Below are 21,550 nucleotides of genomic sequence, written 5' to 3'. Positions count from 1 at the left end.
TTGAGTCAAAGTTGTGACAACAAAAACAACTCATCTCCCTTTCTGTCTCCTTCTCTCTGTTTACATTGTGGCTGAACCACCTGTCCTTTAAGCACACCGCTCCACAAAAATGACCTTATTTAGACGTGCTATCTCGCTGAACCCCCCACCCTATCCTCCTTTATCTCCCCCTGTGGATGGGGAGGTTAGCCACGGCATGCCTTTTGTTTTGCTAATTCCCTTCCATTGTAAGGTGGCCCTCACTTTCCTCCATGTGCAGGTAGGCTGTGAATAGCACAGACTGGGGTAGCGCTGCCTGATATTATTCCCCTGTACAAAAGATATACCTGTCAATAGCTGTGTCTCTGCTTGGTGCTGCCAGGACCTGGGCCTGTTCTCCAGGACCTGGGCCTGTTCTCCTCTGTGGCAGCAGAGAGGGAACTGGCACTCACACTGAGACCACAGTGTGCTGAGCGGCTGGCAGACAGAGCGGAGCATGCTACAGCTCTATTGTTTTGGCTAAATGATCGTGCTAAATGAGAACACTCTTTCTTGTCCTCTCTCACATTCACTCTTTCGCTCTCTCTCTCTCACTCTTTCAGCATATACCTGGCTCTCTTCAATAAAGGAAACATAGTCCCCTATAAAAACACCTCTGAAATAGAAAACTGTTGCCCATATTTAACATTAGCAATAAGGTTTTGAAAAATAATGCTGTCCTACCTTCTTTGGCAACCAGGCGTGGAGACTGGTCCGTGTGAGATGGAGTGTTGTAGGACAATGATGAGCTACCTGCAACACGCCAGATGGGCACAACATCAGAGCTGTATGATCTCAAAGTTTACAGTTATCTGTGCATAGGGCAAGATTAATAAAATATACTGGCTAATAGGTTATATAGTATAGAAATTCAAGTCATGAATTTTAATGATTCATTATACACCGAGTGTACAAAACGTTTCCATGACATAGATTGACCAGGTGAATCCATGTGAAAAGCTATGATCCCTTATTGATGTCACCTGTTAAATCCATTTCAATCAGTATAGATGAGACAGGTTAAAGAAAGGTTTTAAGCCTTGAGACAATTGAGACATGGATTGTATATGTGTCATTCAGAGGGTGAATGGGCAAGACAAAAGATTTAAGTGCCTTCTGACAGGGTATGGCAGTAGGTGCCAGGCGCACCGGTTTGAGTGCATCAAGAACTGCAACACTGCAGGGCTTTTCACGCTCAATAATTTCCAATAAAGGTATATCAAGAATGGCCCACCACGCAAAGGATATCCAGCCAACTTTACACGACTATGGGAAGCATTGGAGTCAACTCAATATTAGGAAGGTGTTTCTAATGTTTGGTATACAGTGTACAATGATATTAGCTGTGAGTAGTAACACTGGCCAATACCCAGTAGGTGGCAGTAAGAAGATCCTTGATTAGTGTAAGTAGATCTCAATTTCCTTTAATTTGAGATGCCTCTTAAAAGTATACTTAAAAACTGCCCATGGTACATTGTAAACAATCAATCGATTCTATCCAATAAAGAATCGTCCCAGCAATATTTTTACATGTAGTCCTTTAAACTCGGAATGCTGTGCTGAGTCAACAATTCCACCACAAACCTCCTGACTATTAAAGTCCAGAAACCAAGACTATTTATAATAGCATAATGGCTAGCTTTTCATTTTACCTTATGGAGCAGAACTGTGCTCTGCATTCCTCTGCTTACACAGGCACCCTGGGCGGCACCAAAATGCTCTCTTAACTTTAGCTGCCCCGACGCATAAATCAGAGTGGAGAAACAGACCAAAAATGCACTGGGAAAATACCAGTACTAGTACTACTATGGGGAGTGTAAAATTTAAGACAAAGACTACTACTATTGGGAGTTGCTGGTTAGAAAGGAACTCTAGGAGCTTTTCTGAATGGGCAGGAGACGGAGAGATGAATAACAGTATAGGCTACAGCTTGGGAATGCAGGATACCTTTGCTCATTTTGGAGGGTGAGGGGAATGGCAATGCAGACCTGGGGTCTGTTTTTTGGCGGGTTGGCGGAGGGAGGCGGGGGGGAGGCTCTACACACATATTCTAACCCCCACCCCATCCCGCTCCACCCCAGCCCACGCCACCCCCAAGGCTCTGGCCCTGGTTTGGACCTGGGGCTGGTGAACAGGGGAAGCATTGTGTGAGGCAGGGTCCCTGCACAGCAATCAAACGCAGCTCCCCATACAAAAATTATTCCACACTCTCAGTGTAAGCGCACGGGGCGGGCAGGCACGGCACCGACCCATCTCCAGGGTGAGAGAGAGAATAGTAAAAAGTAGTAGGGAGAGAGAGACGGGGTTAGGGTTAACTACTGCCCTACTGGGTTCCACATGGGGGCCACCCCAGACAGGCAGAGCTGCTGAGAAAACAGATTCAAAAGAGAACACTGGGACCGCTATTATAAGGACGGGAGAGAGAGAGGGAGCGAGGGAGACACTGACACTTTGGGCGAGGGAGGCTTGGCTAAACCGCCTATTTATTTGGACGTGCTCTTCCCCCTCGAAAACACATCCCAGTAATCTGACTGCGCAGTGGAATGACTGGCTGATGTTAAGCCTCCTCCAACTGAGCCACATCTGCCAAAAGTCTGTACTTCTATTACATAATACCTCCAATAGCAGTGTTTTGTTTTCTTTCTTTTCTATAAATGATGAGTCTAAAATGCTTCCTGACCCTCCATCCTCCATCTAGACACACCATAATATTGACAGACATCCTTCTGAGATGGTTAGACGTCATTGACCTTTGCTGAGCCCTGGCCTGATGTTGATCCTACCAAGCTAAAATCTATATTACCCCCTCACACATGTATACCCTTTTCTCCATCAACAAACCCCTCTCAAGTCCCACACCCCCTCAAACATGTACATACCCTTCTCTCCATCAACAATCTGAAGGGCACCCACCCGGGCGGTGAGGCCACTGCCCCTTAAAGGAGGCCTAGGAGACCCCAGTAATTAGACTACATTAGCCCAGTTCCCTGACCAACCCAAACCAACCAGAGGTGCTGTGTAATGGCACCTAACAGCTAACAACAGAGGCAGCCAGGCCTCTGGCCCCTCCACTGCAGTGCTAATCTGCCAATAGAAATAACTAATGCAGGAGGAGCTCCATAAAAACCGAAAAAGAGAAGGGGGGAGAGAGAGAGAGAGCGAGAGAGAGAGAGAGAGAGAGAGAGAGAGATTGGGAGTAACTTGCTGCGAAGGAGAGAACTCCAGATCTCATTTTCCTCTGCAGCCTTCAGCCCAGATGTTTATGGTCTGCATAAACTATTGAGGGCTTGAGAATGTCCCCACACTCGAGTGGGCTGCACCATCAGCAGCAGTAGGATCAGGAGCAGAGGCAGCCCGGGAGGCTGGGAGCCCAGACTTATCACTCTGTAAATCCTTCCAGCCACAGTCAGCCACACAGAGCAGACCAGACCAGAGCCGGGACAGCTGGGAAAGAAAGCAATGCAGCTATTCTCCTATGGCACTTAATCAGAGCCACTTCAGGCTATTTCCACGCACTTCAATAAAAACTCCCACTCTTTCATTCTCTCTTTTTCTCTCTCTCAACCTTTCTCCTGTCTCTGTATCTGAGGATACAGTCTCTCCTTGTTGGAGGTTTCACTGTGCTTGGTTCGTTCCAGCACATGTGGTATCAAACCGACCTACATGGGTGCAATAAAGCAAACAGTCAGCAGTCCTCCCTGACAGACTAATTTGAACAAATTCTCAAATTGCGCCCTAAATTGAAAGCACATTGGAGAATGGGAGGCCATCGCATAGAAAATCTGGATAAGTGACCAACAATGGGGCCAAAATAATGCACAGGCAACCACCCTTATTACTGTTCGCAGCTGGAGACAGATATTCAGATATGTGCAGAATGCCTTGCTGGCATGAGCATTTATATGATATTCCTCCCTGTGTATGACTAAGACAAAACAGACAGGCGTGTGTTGTTACTTTTAGCGTATAGCCGCAGGGAGGGGAAATGTCCCTACCCTGCTCGGGCCTACAGTGAATAAGCTTAATGACACTGAAGAATGTTAATCAGAGTTTCAATAAACATACCCCAAAGTAACACACATGATGTACACAGATGTGTATGAAATTATTCCAGCTCGTCGAGGACAGACCGTCGTCGGGTTGGGGGGAGAGTGGAGAGGCGGAGGACGGGAGAGGGTGAGGCATCAGACGGCCTGTAATCACTAAAAACTTCCAGGGCCTGCTTCTCCCTCTCCTTGTGTATGTGTGTCTGAGTCGGAACCGAGAGCTTAGCCCCGCTCCACCTCTCCTCGAGAGTGAAGCCAGAGGTCTGCGTTCTGGATGGGCTAGCTCCGTGTCTGTGATTATGTTTGTTTGTGCTGCAGGGGGAAGAGATCGGCTTCAGTTTCAAATCTGCGGCCCTGAGGTCAGGATAAACCCTGGAAACTCCCCACCCTCTTCCGACGTCGTGCCTTTACTCACACAGTTCCTCCCACCTCAACGCGAGCTCACCGCCTCGCGTCAATATACGCCCTAATGCTGCTCATTTCTCAAAAGGCCTGCCGCTGGACAGCCAGGCACGGGACGAAGAGAGAGCATTTGTCTCCTGGCTTGGGAAGGAGTCCAAAGCAATTTCAATACCCGAGCGGAGGATTCCGAAGCATCTCTTCTGTTTCCAAAACACACAACAACTAAATCAAAAGAATGGTGGCGGGGGTAGAGCCGCAGTGCAGGACGCCTAAGCCAGGCTAAGTCCCGCGGCAACCATTCCTAATGAAAACTGCTCTGCGGAGAGTAAGAGGGCCCAGCGGCGGTCAGTCAGACACACAGAGCCTCCAGTCCATGCTGCATTGTAACACAATGGGGCTGTTATACTCACAGGAGCCATCCCTATTCCCTGGGCCCAGTCGCCACGCACAGCACAGAGAAAACTGTTGACACCCACAGAATAAAGTTCCCATTACATCACAGCAAGACCCATCACGATTTTTAAGAGAAACTTTAAAATTAGTCAACCATTAGGGCTCCACCCTGCTCCATGTCATGACGTTTTGCAGCTGCTATTCTTGCTGTACAGCACAGTGCAAACAGCAGAGGATAACTGTCATACATAGAGGGTGGGATATCCATGGAAATATTTACTGGTTTACTGAAATAACTGATGTTAAGGATGGCCAAAAAACATTATGGCTTAGTATGTTTTGTGATGGCCATCCACCAACTCCATTAAATGCAGTGGATGTCTATAAAACCTGAACTCTACAGCACAGAATGGTACACAGTCCAGATAATCTGTACGAGATGCCAGATGCTGCCTGTCCTCCTGGTATCTTGCATTTGCTTATTGGTGCAGCGAAACCTTGTTTCTTTATAGTCATGTCTCGCTGCCAAAACATGCTAGGCCGCAATGTACAAAAGGCCTTCCAATTAATCAGCAAAGCAGCTTCCATTGTTTATTACAGATAAACTTCCTGTGCTCTGCTGAACACATAGGCCTCACTCGCTCGTGTGATTCCTGAGGCAATGCACCTGGGCTTCATCTTACTGTGGCATATGTGGAATAAGACAATCCTAAGTGGAGGGAGAGCGGGTTACAGTCCAGAGATGATGGTTATCTACAGGGGGGAAAACTCTTAAGTCCTCATGGCTGCAATAGCTGTATGTGCCAAGGCCCGCAGGGTGGCCATTTTGGAGAAATGGGGTCCAGTTTTCCAGTAAGGCTGTATCATTGTCTGGCGACTGTAACATGATGACTATGGTGACAAAACACAGTGAGTCATTTAATTCCCCTTGGTTCGGCATACTCTGTTCACATCCAAAAGCAGGGGCGATGCGCTGAGAAACAGAGACTGAAATGTCTGTGCTATTTAAGCCTCCTCTACTCTTTATGAAAACCCAATCCAGGCAAAAGACCAATGTAAAACATTCAAAACGGGTAAACCACGTTTTCTGGCATTCTCACATGGCCGGGTGAACGAGATTGGACGTATGTCAATGTCAGAATGCAGTACAAACTGGCTAATGGAAGAGACAGAGAACTTCTGTTCTGTCATTGTTTGTTACCACACTGAGAATAAATATCATTGAGAAACTAAAGTCCTATACCTCCACGATTGATCACTGACATATACTGAAAAAATATATGAACGCAACATGCAACAATTTCGAAGATTTTACTAAGTTACAGTTCCTATAAGGAAATCAGTCAATGTAACCTATGGATTTCACATGACTGGGAATACAGATATGCATATGTAAATACTGTAAATACCTTAAAAAAAAGGTAGGGGCGTGGATCAGAAAACCAGTCAGTATCTCGTGTGACCATCATGCAGCGCGACACATCTCCTTCGAATAGAGTTGATCAGGCTGTTGATTGTGGCCTGTGGAATGTTATCCCACTCCTCTTCAATGGCTGTGCGAAGTTGCTGGATATTGGCGGGAAATGGAACATGCTGTCGTACACGTCAATCCAGAACATCCAAAACATGCTCAATGGGTGACATGTCTGGTGTGTATGCAGGCCATGGAAAAACTGGGACATTTTAAGCTTTCAGGAATTACATACAGGGGGCCGTGCAAATTGCCATTGATAAAAAACAATTGTGTTCATTGGCCTTCCCTGTGGCTCAGTTGGTAGAGCATGGTGTTTGCAATGCCAGCATGGTGTGTGCAACGCCAGGATTGTGGGTTTGATTCCCACGGGGGGCCAGTACAAAAACAAAACAAAAAAAAGTATGAAATGTATGTATTCACTACTGTAAGTCGCTCTGGATAAGAGCGTCTGCTAAATGACTAAAATGTAAATTGTCCGTAGCTTATGCCTGCCCATACCCCCAACGCAACCATGGGGCACTCTGTTCAAATATATACATAACCTTTATTTAACTAGGCAAGTCAGTTAAAGAACAAATTATTTTTTTAAATGACGGCCTACCCCAGCCAAACCCCCCAAATCACGGCCGGTTGTGATACAGCCCGGGATCGAACCAGGGTCTGTAGTGACACCTCTAGCACTGAGATGCAGTGCCTTAGACCGCTGAGCCACTCGGGAGAAGACGTTGTTCATAACGTTGACATCAGCAAAACACTCGCCCACACGACGTCTGCGAATATGAGGCCGATTGGACATACTGCTAAATTCTCTAAAACGAGACAGCTTATGGTAGAGAAATGAACATTCAATTCTCTGGCAAGAGCTCTGATGGACATTTTTGCAGTCAGCATGCCAATTGCACGTTCCCTCAAAACTTGCGACATCTCTAGCATCGTGTTGTGTGACAATACTGCACATTTTAGAGTGACCTGTTATTGTCCCCAGCAAAAGGTGCACCTGTGTAATGACCATGCTGTTTAATCAACTTCTTGATATGCCACACCTGTCAGGTGGATGGATTATCTTGGCAAAAGAAAAATGCTCGCTAACAGGAATGTTAGCAAATTTGTGCACAACATTTTTGAGAAATATGTTTTTTGTGCTTATGGAACATTTCTCTGATCTTTTATTTCAGCTCCTGAAACATGGGACCAACACTCCACATGATGTGTTTATATTTTTGTTCAGTATAGATAAATTCAAATGGCTGCCAGAACTTACTTTCCCTGAGGTAATTGAGATGAGAGAGTAGGACTTCAGCGTTGTACATGGTGGTCAATCGGAGGAAGTCGTCCTTGCTCATCTTACACAGCTCCTTGCCATCTGTGTTCTGGAACATGGCCGTGTCCATCTCCAGCAGGCCGTACTCCTTGATGGCCCACTCTAGCCACTGGCGGACATGATCCTGAGACCACAGCGACGGATCTGGAGAAATACAAGAAGACAGAGGTAGTGTATACTTATGGCTAATGTATCCATTCGTTATTTTCACTTGTTTATTTATCTAGCTATTCATTCATCTATCTTTCAATTAATGTATCTGACCCATCCTTTCCCAGATTGTGTAGCCTATGTAATACTTTGATGGAGTGAAATCATACACCTGCATCTATTCTACAGTATATCTGATGTACCATCAATCTCTTCCAAGACTGTCAGAGAGTGTTTCCCAAAGCATTTATCCCTCATAAATAATACTCTGTAATATGTGAATCAATTAGCCAATGTAAAGAGCTCTTTGACTGAACAGACCTCTGTTGCCTGTACGTGTTTAGTCATACTCCCATGAGTAAACTAAAACATGACTAACAAAAGCATCAAAGAGCCTTCACCCGTGACCCAGCTAAATACATCCAGGGCTAACAAAAACATTTCTACAACATCAGAAAATGTATGCCAATTAATAGCATGTTTATAGGCCCTCCATTTGACTAGGAAGAAAAACGACAAATAAATGAACCTTTCTCACAGCCTGGAATGTAGAGTCATAGTACTAATAGGTCTAGGTATTGAGCAATTAATAACATCGGAAATTAAGAAAAAACAATATGTGATTTTCATTCATTATAAAGAAATACCATGTGGTTTATATTATAGAAGTCATTGTTACCTGCGGGGACGATGACTCTCCTCTCATTGGTGGTCATGTTGGGGGGCGGAGCGTTCTTCTCGTCCATGTAGCTTCCGTAACTCATCTGAGATGTGTCATTGCCCCCCACCAGCTTATTGCATTTACCCCCCACACTGCAGTCCACTGGGGACTCCCTGCTGCACAGACACACAGTGTCAGTGTCAGAGAGAGACAAGACATGTTTATATTGGCTCTAAGCATGTATTAAAGTGAGATGAAAATGGTTTGCAATATAGACCAACCACAGGGCCAATGGAGCAGAGCTTGAGATAGCCCAATGAAATGTAAGTGTCAGGTGAGTGAGTGAATGGTAGATGAACAGCTCACTTTCTGCAGAAGGTGGACAAAAATCATATTTAACTGTGCACAAGCAATTGTTATGATCAACTATCCTTTTGAATATAGACTAATCTAGGGAACATCAACTCAAATCAGCAGAGACGAAGACATAAGAGCTGGAGTCTAGTAAGATGGACTGTGCATACTGACAAACATACCTGGATCCATTGATGTGGTCATACTCTCTCTTGACGTTCACTCGGACTGGCTGGTTAATCCACTCTTGCTGAGGGGGTAATGGGTTGATTTTGTGGGGCTGGACGTAGTCCTGTGTGCCAGATGCAGTCATGTCTGTCTTGGGTAGAGGGGCAGCAGCAGTGTAAGGAGGCTCAAACAAGGACTGGTCTTCACTCACCACTGACAGTGCCTCCTGCAGGCCAGAGGAGGAACATATTATAGAGGGGCACCTCTAGAACAACAGAGAGAACCTGTGATCTCACAACTTCAATCTCTCACTTGTTGTAGATACACTTTGTTTACAGTAATTATGTGCAGTTATGTGTCATATCGCAATCTGGCATCCTAAGTGGTTTGTGTATATAGTGAATGGGCCTATGTAGCAACTACAGCTTCCTGTTGATGTTACCATGACTTCAAACATGACTAAAATCCTGATGACTACTACGCACAACAAGATCTAGTCTGCGTTTTCCTTCCACAGAGAAGGAACAGCAGCTGAAGAATCAACAGGAACAGCAAGGGGGTCAGTTCTACATTGACCCCAGTGCAGTGGCTCCACTGGAACTCTCCTCTGTCTGTGTCCACGTGTTCTGTCTCATGTCTGGTAACTGATGCATGGAATACATATCAGATCTATCATTGCCAGAAATGTATATGGGCTAATGGGAATACAATACTTGCTATTCCAATGATCTGACATACAACAACCTATACACAGAGCCAAAGAGATGTACAGTATTTATGAGATATACAGGTAAATGGCTCTGCCTGTATAGACTGTGGCAGCCTTTTAGCTAAATCAGTTTTAAAACCTCTGTTTACTATGAATGAATGAGCTGGTGAGGCCTGCCTTGCCTCAGCTCTGTCAATGACACATTTTAGTGAAACAAAGCAGCAGCAACAGAGACAAACGGATCTAGAGTCATTACAGTTAAGCTGTTTCAAGGATTAGGCTCATGTCTGACACACATCTGATCTGGTAGCATCTGATGTCACAGATTAGACAGATATCTGTAATCCCTCAGGATTACAGATATTTTCAAAGATAACATCCTATATCAAGACAAAGATGTGCCATTAGCACAGTTCTTCCCCCGTCGAAGAACAAAGTTCTGTATGTACACATCAAAACATGTCTGACTGTTCACAAAATAGCAAACATGGATCAAAAAGGCTACAAGGGCTAGATTTCAAAAATATAATCAAATTGTATTTGTTGAATACAACAGGTGAAACCATACAGTGAAATGCTCACTTACAAGCCCTTAACCGGAGCCAATGAGTCCTAACAAGTGAAAAAGTGAAGCAGAGTTTTCCCTGTGGACTGGAGTTGCAGTGATACATGCAGTGGCCAGTCTGCTGTTTACAGCCCGTGTACTCATCTCCTGAGATGTCTAATCTTGGGATGGGGATTTCTATCTTCACCGCTAATCAGAATAATACAGCATATTCACATACAGTACAGTGCATTCCAGCAAACGAATGCTTCAATGTACAAATTCACTAACACTGACTGTATGTGTCTGTGATGTGCCAACGGTTCCAAACTGACCAAGGTGACAGCTTTTGAGGCCATTCATTGGGAGGGCTGGATGGATGATACTTTGTGACAGTATCTGATAATGCCCTCAGAGTTGGACAGACGTGCCAGTGATTTCATCAGTCAAACCATCATAGCTGCACACTAGCAGTCTGGCAGCCATATGCCCTATCAGAGTACTCTATACAGAAGCTAGCCTGGTCTGTGGATGATATGTTGAGAGCAGTGAGGTAATGTCTCAATGTCTCCTGATAAGGGCAGCTCTGCTGTTATGGCTGTTGCACGTTACATTTACACTGACATATCAGCATGTGCCTATCAAGATTACAGGTTTTAAAAATAATGTGAGTGTATGCACTTCCAAACAGGCAATCTAACACACCAGTCTGTCTATTTGAAATGTGGATTATGTATCAATGTGGAACACACACACTGCCAATGGTAAGGGTGCAACAGAGATAAAGTTAATTTATCTTCCCTCATTGATCTACATTCTTCTCTTCTGAACATCTTGTGCTAACATCCCTTCCCATGTAGGCTATTCAAGTAGCCTACAAAATAACATTCACTAGGAACAAAAAGCAAGGCACTCCAAGTCTTGCTTTCTCTAAATGATTTACAGTACTTATCAATAATTACATGGTACCATATGATGCCATTATCAACTCAACATAGGTTAATGTTGTTCACAACCCTCATTCATAAACTAACAGGTCTTAATAAACTCTTCTTGGGAAACTGTGACAGTGGAAGTTGCCACGTGCCCGGGCCACCACAGATGCCTTACAGCCAAACGACCTGGCTCACAAATACCTCACGATGCGTGCCAGTACCAAGTGCCAGTACCCAGTACACCACTTCCATCCAGACTGCACACGTCTATTGTGTCCTCCACACACACCCATCAGCATGCGATTCAGGAGGCATTCCTGCCCTTTGTTTGAGGAGGAAAGGGAAACCTGTCAGGAAACCAGATTGTGCAGAACAGGAAGCTCTCATGGCTCGATAACCCCCCCCCCCCCCCCCCCCCCCCTTTGATGAGTAAAGTCTGAATACAGTTTATGGTCAATCAAATATACACACGGATACATGCACAGTCCTGATACATTCATAATAATATAGTCATTATTGTTATATAGTCATCATCACAAGTTAGCAGAATATTAACAATCATTTTACAAGGCCTAAATATTTCTATTGTGCATGTTTGTGTATTAAACAATCACAAACCAGTCGGGTGAGAATTATTTAATATAAATTCAACTTTTCTGTGCAGTCAACGCTTATACTGTTCCAAAACTTACACCACACCCAGCCGCCACTTCTACCACACAAACCTGCTTCTTTCAACATCCAAAGAAAACACATTGGCAGAACAATACGTTTCCATGGGTATTATAAAAGTCCAGTTAATTAGAAATAAGAGCAGACTAATTTTATTTGACTATCGGCTATGTCTACTCAAAGTCAAGACACAATACCGTGGTGCGAAATGCAGTGACCTAACAATCAAACATCTGCATAGCCATGCATCTGGAATTTCAATACATGGAGGACCGCGCTTGAATATCCGTCCCTCAAGACTAAGATATGCGCGCTCCCTATTATGAATGACCTTTTGTGTTCAATTTAAGTATAACTACCCAGGTAAGACTGTGAGTCTTTTGTTATTCATGAATTACAAGGGGATGCGCAGTTTTCGCTTCTAAATCACTCCGTGATATTTCCAAATGACATTTTGGCTATTGATAAGGCTACTAAAGATGGCAAGTGTTCAACACTCGTTTTACAACCGAAAATATGCGTTAAAAAGCTATGGTTTTACTCATGGATTCTACTTCCTTGTACAGCCTGAATAATAAACGCCACCAAAACACCATCAGTAACGTTTTGAACCATGAACTGTGAGAGGATCCCCGGGCACCGTGCCACCACAATTGCGCAGCCACATCTTTGACACACCATACCTTACAAAGAAACGCACGTTCATATAAACACACAGCAATATATCGCCTACATTTTGCTTAATCCCTAGCCAACACTATTTCAACTGGAGACAAATAATTGTTCTCCATTTTGTTATATAATACATACTTTTCACTGAATAAAATTAGCACTTTGTTTAGTTGCAGATGTGCATCTACGCGCTCGTTCCAACATTGAAAGCATATATCGAGTCTAAACGTTTCTCATCCAACCAAAGCTTATTTTCCCTTTCAAAGTTTCGTAAAGGAAAAGGAAACATCGGAATAAAGAGGAAAAAAGAAGGACATCTGGTTACCGCTTTCGGAGCAAAATAAAAAGTCGTTCATTGCCCAACATTGTAGGCTACTGCTCAGAAACATAGCAACTCATGCTAAAAGGAGGCGCAACTCCGAAAAGCAAAGCTCTCACAAATTCGTACACACAGTCCTCCACCCTTACCTTAATAGTTCCGTCCATTTTGCGCAATTTTCAGCGAACCCCAACAATATTCCAAACATGACACGCTCCTGAATTAATTCCAGCCCCCGATATGTCGCAGAGAGAAAGAGACAGTTAACCGGATGGTTTTTTTCTCTACATTTGGGAAGTGAAGTCACCGCTTTTGAGAAGGAAGCTATGTGTGTCACTGCAAGCCCTGCCTTCATTGCAGCTCCAAAAAGCAGGATACTTGTCCCAAAGAGATAAGCAGGGAAAACAATTGCGTGTTCCCCCCGCTGTTAATGTTTTTACTCTGAAATATTTACAGAATGGTTGCCAGCGTTATGCATATGTTGTTGTAGGCTACATTTGTGTCATTTTTTATCCAAACGTCACAGACACTGGCGAATGAGTTTGTTTCATCAATTCCATCAATATACATGTATTATGTTAAATTAATTTGCCAATGAAAAAGTAATAATTTAAACTGGTATAGAATGTTATGTGATTTCATATTGTTTTATAATCTCCTTATTGCTTTTAATGCAATGCGTCCATTTTTTTTCTTCACAATTTTGATTTTACTTTAGCCTATTTCATCCCCTACTCTTTTAACATCTTATATTCGCGTTTCCACTGCGAGATGGAGATATAAAATAGTTGCACTTTCAAAGCAGACAGATGTTTTCCTCGAGAGTGCTAATGAAATGAACTGTAAATCAAACCAAGAGGAATACGAACTTGAACTACCTGTGGCAAGGGTTGATGCTCTTTGTTATAGCCTTCCAAGCCTCAGTGACGTTTTCCTGAAACACCATTAATAAAATCCAGGCACGCAGCGCCCCAGATCAAGGTCTGCTCTACACGTGTGCGTCTGCAATCCAACACAGTAGGGAATTATGATGGATTGTAGGCCTATATTTCCAAATATTGCAAAGGGGAACCCCCTCTCTTAATATTAATATGTTTGGAGTTTAGTTCATGAATAAATGTGTTATTAATTAATGTAATGATGAAGTATGCCTACTCCCATGAGATGTTATTACATTGCTATTACATGTTATTACATTATTATAGCCTTCTATTATTATTATTACAATTTTATTATTAGGCCTAGGCTATAGTTGAACTACTTTCTTCCTTAGGCTACTGGAGCCATGGACAAACATCTCCTGTCCCCACCCCCAAACATTTTCCCTCTACCTTTGGAAATTGCCCTCATCAATTCAGACACAATTTCAGCGCAGATGCTAGACATGGAGCCAGCTCTGAACGTGACCAGACCAATAGGGCTCTGCCTGAGGGAGCGGCAAGGCCACAGAGCGGCCAAACCGAGCCTGCGCCGCTGCGACTGACAGACGGCCGGCCTGTCTGCTCTCGACTTGGGGGTCTGTTGCGGGAGAGGCCCCCTCGAGACCACCACATCTGGATCCTGCTTGGGGTCAAGGCTTCTCCTGCCTGAGGCCAGTTTAGCTTCGTGTAATTAAGGGAGACACCTTGTTTAACTATTTAGTGGCCGTAACTTTTTCTAATTCAACATTCCACTGTTTTGGTTTTGTATTGGATTTCATTCATTTTCGTTCAAAATAAAAGTAGGGCGAATGATGTCATGGTATAATATTCATTATAGATTCCATCCATTTAAGACCCGTTTGCAATAGCAGAGGGCATTGGTGTGGCTTAACTTCTAGAAAAGAATAGATGTTTATTATTTTAAATAGCCTATTGACTAGTATGCCTAATAGTGAACGACTGTCATTTTATGGGCCATATAAGTAGGCCTATTTCAAATATGCCTAATAACCCGTAGAACGCTAACACAATATTGTGTGATTTGTTGGCCCCCCGAGGTTACTTGAGGAATAATGTGACCAAACTGAAATCACCAGGCAATATTGATTGAGTTGGTCATAGAAGCACAGTAACCGAGGCAAATCCCTAAAACAACTAAAGACTAAGTAAGAGCTAGGCTATCGCTTATCAAATTACTCACGCCATTACGCACGAAACATGCAGGTTTATGCAAAGAGAGAAAATCTATCCCGGGATCCGCCAAGGCCATAATGAATACAGTGGTAACAAGCATTTTCGGAGGCCGATAAACAGATGCAAGTTGGTTTATACAGCGAACCACAGAACATCTGGCTTGACGCTGAAACTTGACAGCCAGACATTTCTTACCACGAGCTGTGGGAAGCCATAACTCCTCCATTGGACAATACAAGAAGTGGGTGGATACCACTTAGGTTAGTTTCAGTTTTTAAGTTGTTGCCCTTTTGCTCATCGTGAATTTACAGCACTTCACAACTTCACTTGCTTACAAGTGCGCAAGAATAGCCTATATAGGCCTAAACATATCCATAATGTAACCAAATGATCTAATGGTAAATTATAACGGCGATGATTATGCCAGTATTATTAAAGGTTTCGTCATAATTATTAGTCAAGATTATTAGCCTACTGAAAGAGGCCTATGTTTATATTATTCGTGAACAAATATTAATTAGTAAAAGACCAAACAAACTAACGTTAGGCCTACTAAAACCCACTTCTTTAAATTAGTTTATGTGACAAACCTTTTCGGCCTATTATTTTAACCACTAGGCCTACATAGCCATAGATATGGATCGGCCATTTAAGATTGTTCATTAGACTTCAGAGTTCTGGTAAGCCCCTTCCCTCTCTCGGCAAAAAGAAAAAACAAGTAAAAATACTCAGGGCAAAAAGCGGAGACTGCAGCATACAAGACCTAACTGTCTGGTCCCTTGCTCGGGGCCATAATTAATTTGAGATTTATTTTTATTGGAGAGCTTGAGTCTCGCCTGGCCTTAACCAAACAAAACAAATGCTAGACCATGGATTCGCTTGAACGAAGCAGCATATTTATTTAAAATTTGCCTTGAGGCGTGCCTGGTTCACATTCTAACCAAGATCTTGCCCCAAAATGCAAAATAATTAAATGAAGGTTTCGATTAAAACGAGGGCAATGCGATATTCATTGACCTGACCTACTTTGTCTGAAATGTGCGTTGCTTAAGGAATCTTAAGCATTCAGTGGTTAACCAAAGAGTACTTTGCACAGGTTCTTGGATTGGTTTCCTAGTTATTGCCTTTTTGTCTTATTTAGGGAGCAAAAAAGGTAACTTCAAAACACATTTTCTCCTCAAACATTCCTTGCTGTTCAAGTCTCCCAAAACAAATCGGGAATTGTTCAGAGGACTCAAGCAATGTGGCCAGTGAAAATGAAGTCTTTCTGCAGAGCGCTACAAACGTTATGACTGTATGAAAAGAGCCCTTATATGCAAAGGGAAATAAGTCGCCAAAACATAACAAGTCACTCTTTGAATATTTGGATTATAAAGATATTATGAATGGCTTGACTAAGCACAATTGTTCATTTTCATAAGCATACAGGCTCCGCCTATATGCAATTGGTCTTCAACCAATGATCTATGAAAGATATGGCATCACATTTCCACTATTATTTTAAAACAGCCAGACTCACATAATAGCCTGCCGAAATGTTCATGTGTTATGATGAGCACTCAACAGGCAGAACAATGACAAGGCATATTCACTCACAACACATTCCCATAAAACATGACGACTGAACGTACACTGATAGTTTCCTAAAGTCAGATTATGGCATGTCCTGGATTGTGCAGTTTAATGTAGGATGTAAGATTAACAATGGGAATGCATATTTCGTTTCAAACAAATCGTCCCAAGGCCTATACATTGTCCGCTTGCAAGAATTACGCGCTGTACCATGTGATTCAATGCAGAGTTTTAAACGTGAAAACCAGATGTCCACTATTTGCTTTGTTTACATTCTTTGAGACTGTGGCGGAGAGAGAACAAAAACTGCATGACGTCGAATATAATAATGTGCTATACCGGTCCCGCACTGAAGGCAAAGACATTAAATCAATCTTGATGTCCAGACAGATGAACAGAATCACATTATACAGTAGACTACCAATACAATGTTTGAATACAGGACTATTCTGCAGAACGGTTATAACATGATAACAACAATGGAATAGAGAGAGGCAATTGTGCCAAGATTTAATTGATAGGATACCTATTCAATATACCTCTCATATTAGGCGTAGGGTAGGCAAACCGATAGAGATTTTAAAAATGACAAGCAGATGCAAATTATTGGCAAAGTATCCTCATGAATATAAAATTAGGGACTACCCAGAACGTCCACCAAAATGACCTTCTCGAAGAGACGATGTTGTCTTACCTTGACGTAAGACGAAGTGTCAGGCACGGTCTGAAACATGTTCATAGAACCGAGAGGGCCGAGAGGTGTTCAACAGTGTTCAACGGGCCCTAGAGAAAGAAGAGGAATATCAGCACAAAAAAAGGGAAAAACTGAAAAAGTGAAATATATTCTAAAATAACAACGCAATAAAAGAATTATAACAACACAAATAAATAGATTAGTAAAACATATTCATAATATGCTAATATTGTGTATAATAATACTTATAATAATGTGCATATTGATCATCAATTGTGGTTCAATGCATATGAAAATAATTCATTATGTAATAACAATGTAATGACAAATAAAGCCTATAGCGTGGGGAATAATACATGTTATGTCATGCCAATATGTCACGTCTAAATAGCTATGATAGCTATGTCTGATTGGTGGAAGAACGACTCCGCTTCCTATTTGTAAAAGAGCTACAGTAGGCTAGACATAACACTGGGATAACAAACTTTCCTGCCCACTCGTTCAGTAGTGCATTCGACCATCAACAACCGCTCTTCATAATGGACTAGCATCCACACAGCCAGCATTCAAGCGTCATTCATCCATTAACTCATACTTCTTTGACTCTTTTGTTAGTTCATTTTTTTATGATAAATTAAATATGCAAACTTTTGTGCATTTTCAATGGCTGTGATCTCCTGAAAATATTCCCTTCAGGCTAACAGTCCAGTTTTCTGCACTCTAGTTGTTATCAAATGAGTTTTGTTTAGATATTTTTTCAATTCGCCCTCAAGTAAAATTCTTTATTTATACAGACTTTTAGCCAAGTCTCCAAGCCTCAGACCACATATTGTGGTTTCAATTAAATAAACAATTTGAAAACCTTTTTACTTTCGGAAGACTTTTGCTATTGTTCATGCTGTTGTGATATCAGGGTAAATTATTGAACAAAGTATCAATAACCACCACAGCTAGAGAGAGATCTCAGGAGCGCGCACGAGCACCTTGCGGTTTTGTGAATTTGCGTTCCATTCCGTGCAACCACTTCCATTGAAATAAGGAATAGGGTCAGATTTGGTTCATAGGCCCACTGTAAGTTATTGAACACAGACTTGATTCATTCAGACATGTGACCGTCCTTGCCGTGTTGTTTCCTTCGTCACATATTTGTTGGCGCAATGATAATCTAACAACCAATCACATATTGTCATGCATGATACCACTGTTCATGATGACCAGAACCACTACCATGGTTGAATGACTTTAACTTTCTCGATAGACAACTCATGTGGAGAAAGCAGGGCAGCAGAGCCCCAACCCCAACCCCAACCCCCATCACGTTTCTCCCTAAAGCTTACCACATATTGAAACACTTTTCGCTTTAATAAGTGCAGTTTACAAAGTCTTGGGTGAAAGGGCAGCTCGAGGACGGTGTCTTTAGCGGTTCCCTCAGTGTGCAATTACCAAGAAGGCTGGCACATGCAGCATTTAACATTCCTAACATCAAGCAAATTACACTGAGACAAACACTGGTCTCCAGAACGAGTGGATAATGAAAACGAACTTTTTATTGTCAGTGCAAAGACTGCGGCCAAAGACTCATTAATTTCGACTCACATCCACTGACAGGAGACATTCACTGTCATTGTGAAAACGGGGAATACCGAAAGGTAAAGTAGCACTTGTCACTATAGGCCTACAATACATTGTGCAGGGCCCCCAAATTCACAGCGGCATTATGTTAAAAAGAATCACATTTTCGAAATACGATGAAAACAAATGGACCACTACACATCCAGAAATCATGTTATAGCAATCTCCAAACAAATAAATAAATATAAAACACACGGACTGACTAGTGTCTGATCAGATATTTTATAGGCCCACATTCACATATTTTATGGAATCCTTTCACGACTGGCTGAAATATTTTGGTTATTGAATTTCTGCCTCAGCACCGGCTACTGAAACATTATCCAAGGGGCTTATGATCATGGCACGATTTATAATTGTAGGGGACCAATATGTTTCGTCTTTTCAGCTCCTGTAGGCAAACGTTAGGCTCGCCTCATAAAGTTTCCCAAATGCATCCAATTTCTAAATGGTAAAAGAGCATAGAATTCCGCATATGTAGACAATTAGCCGACTCGCGGCTCAGGAGGATTGTTGAATAACTGCAGTGACTTTCCTCTGAGACAGCCCGTGGACTGGAAGCCTCTAGTGTTACATTTTAAGCGTATTACCTTGCACGAGAGCTTGCTGTTATCCATCATACATGAGAACGAACTGATTTCCCCTAATCTTTGCACTTTTTTCTAACCACAGTTTTCACTCATCAAGCAACCATGAAAGCGAGTTAAATTAGGACAAACTAAAACACATTTCGAAAACAAACATGACTTGTAAACGAAAAATAAACTACATGTAATTTTTATCACATAAAACATTTGTTTAATCTAAATGGAAACCAGACTGGCATTGAATCTTGATAAATTAGATAGTTTTATGAAAAGGCAAGCTACATTAATCCAGAATTAGTAACAAAACAGTGGAATTGATTTATGGTCCCCAAACACACAGCATAAACAGAGGTTTGTGGCTGGTTGGAATAGCCTACGAGTCACAATCTTACAAATGTAATTTCCTCACTCACCTGTCGTTATGTTGTCAGTCGTCTATTATTTCAGTTTAATTATTCCCCAATTTAAATAATTTGTCCCGTCTATTCAAAGTCGTTACCATGGATGACAGTAAGTTATTTTGAGAAGGTGTATGGAGCGCAGGGTGTATGAATGGGAATGTTACTGTGATGAGAGAGCCGCCAGCCGGCAACCAATGGGAAGTGAGTGAAAAACCTCCCCTTGGGTTTAGTGTGAGAGGGAGCCGGAGTTGCAAGTCAAATGAACCATGAAATAAGGGAAATCTTATAGGAAATAGGAACAGCACCATAAAAAAGGCAAATAGTGAGAGGTACTTTTAAATTGGAAAAATAATAGGGCCTAATGTCCTTCCGCCGCCCTTTCGTGGGATATTGACGGCCACCAAGTGTTTTTAGGACAAAATAAATAGGCATTTCTACACACCTGTCCATGTAGTCTATGTTTACGTTATGAATACAACAGGAAATCGAGTGAACTTTTGTACAGAACTTAAACAAAATGCTTTATCAAAATAAATATCATGCCAACCTTGAAACCACAAATGAGATCTTATTGATATCATCTATATGAAACAGTTTCTGTTGTTAAACATAATGTGCTATTTTCAAACCCAGAAAGGGATAACATAATGTCTGATGGAATAAGTTATATTTCCCTTTACGTATTTACAACAGTACAGTCCGATTGAATTAAATGTCAATCACAATTTCTCTTATTTTACTTTGAAATGGCTTCAACAATGCAGATATTCTTGTGATAATTCCCGCATGAATAATTGCAGCCATAGCAGGATCCGCGCTTCGTGGCCTCCTGACAGAGACACGTGTCTCCAGTGAGTTTGTTTTTCCTGTTCAGTTGACCCCACTCAGTTCAGTAACTTCATTTCCTACACAGTGCCCTTATCCTCCAACCAAGAGTCCCTCAAAGGATGTTGGGCAATTCACAGTGAGAAAAGTTGCCCAAGCATAGGATTTTACAGCCTCATTAAGGTCATCATTTAACGCAGGACAACCAAAGTGAAATTGAGAAGCTTTCAGTTATCTACTTAAGTCTTAGGTATAGGCACTTTGCACAAAACCTAACCCATGCATCAATACTCTGTAATGGATAAATGTTGTAGCCTAGGCCTATGGGTCAAAGCTGGTAGATTATTGTATTACCATGGCTGGTGTGCACCGATGTGGTCAAGGTGTTCCTATTAAAAATAGCATCAGTTGCTACATGATTGTGCTTCTACAGAACAATGACCGGAAATTCTAACATCCGTTAACTGACAATGTTCTCAACTTCTCAATACTGTTTCCTTCTGTTCCATGACAGCCTACAGTCATATTCCAGTAGCCTTCTTTTAAGACAATCTGTTGAGCATCTGTTGATTTTGTAACAGATAACTGAAGTGTGGAACCATACAGGTGGGGGGGATCATTAAAAAACAAAGCCCACAAAACATACACATGACTTCAACATTGTAAAGTTTGTGACGCATGCACATCCAAGAGCCTCCTACCGGGACACCAGGAAAAGAAAACAGTGGACTGACTAGCCTTCCTACAGGAGTTCCAGTTAAAATGGTGAGGAACTTTGACATTTTGAAATCTGCAATATAAATCAACCTAATCCCAGAAATGGGTAATGGCATTCATGACAGATGCTACTATTATAACGGGACAGTTTATAGCCAATAGGGTAACTT

The 21,550-nt window shown here is 42.3% G+C and overlaps 1 protein-coding gene across 5 annotated transcripts in view; it reads right to left on the bottom strand.

Moving 5' to 3' along the window:
- Positions 1–20,005, bottom strand: part of LOC115206446 (Friend leukemia integration 1 transcription factor) — a 37,120-nt gene extending 17,115 nt beyond the window's left edge. Inside the window, exons 1-6 of one of the 5 annotated variants that reach the window (XM_029773465.1) lie at positions 19,851–20,005; positions 17,219–17,307; positions 9,002–9,213; positions 8,484–8,641; positions 7,595–7,798; positions 703–771 (exon numbers count right to left, since the gene is read on the bottom strand). In XM_029773465.1, coding sequence (XP_029629325.1) covers positions 703–771; positions 7,595–7,798; positions 8,484–8,641; positions 9,002–9,213; positions 17,219–17,263 — 688 coding nt within the window. In that variant the 5' untranslated portion in view covers positions 17,264–17,307; positions 19,851–20,005. Of the gene's footprint in view, positions 1–702; positions 772–7,594; positions 7,799–8,483; positions 8,642–9,001; positions 9,214–12,987; positions 13,168–17,218; positions 17,308–19,850 lie in introns of those variants that run through there. The other 4 variants (XM_029773466.1, XM_029773469.1, XM_029773467.1 and 1 more) reach the window with 4 other exon arrangements.
- Positions 20,006–21,550: the final 1,545 nt, after the last annotated feature.

This window comes from Salmo trutta, chromosome 13, assembly GCF_901001165.1.
Source record: "Salmo trutta chromosome 13, fSalTru1.1, whole genome shotgun sequence".
Classification (NCBI taxonomy): Eukaryota; Metazoa; Chordata; class Actinopteri; order Salmoniformes; family Salmonidae; genus Salmo; species Salmo trutta.
This window is presented reverse-complemented; position numbering and strand designations above follow the sequence as displayed.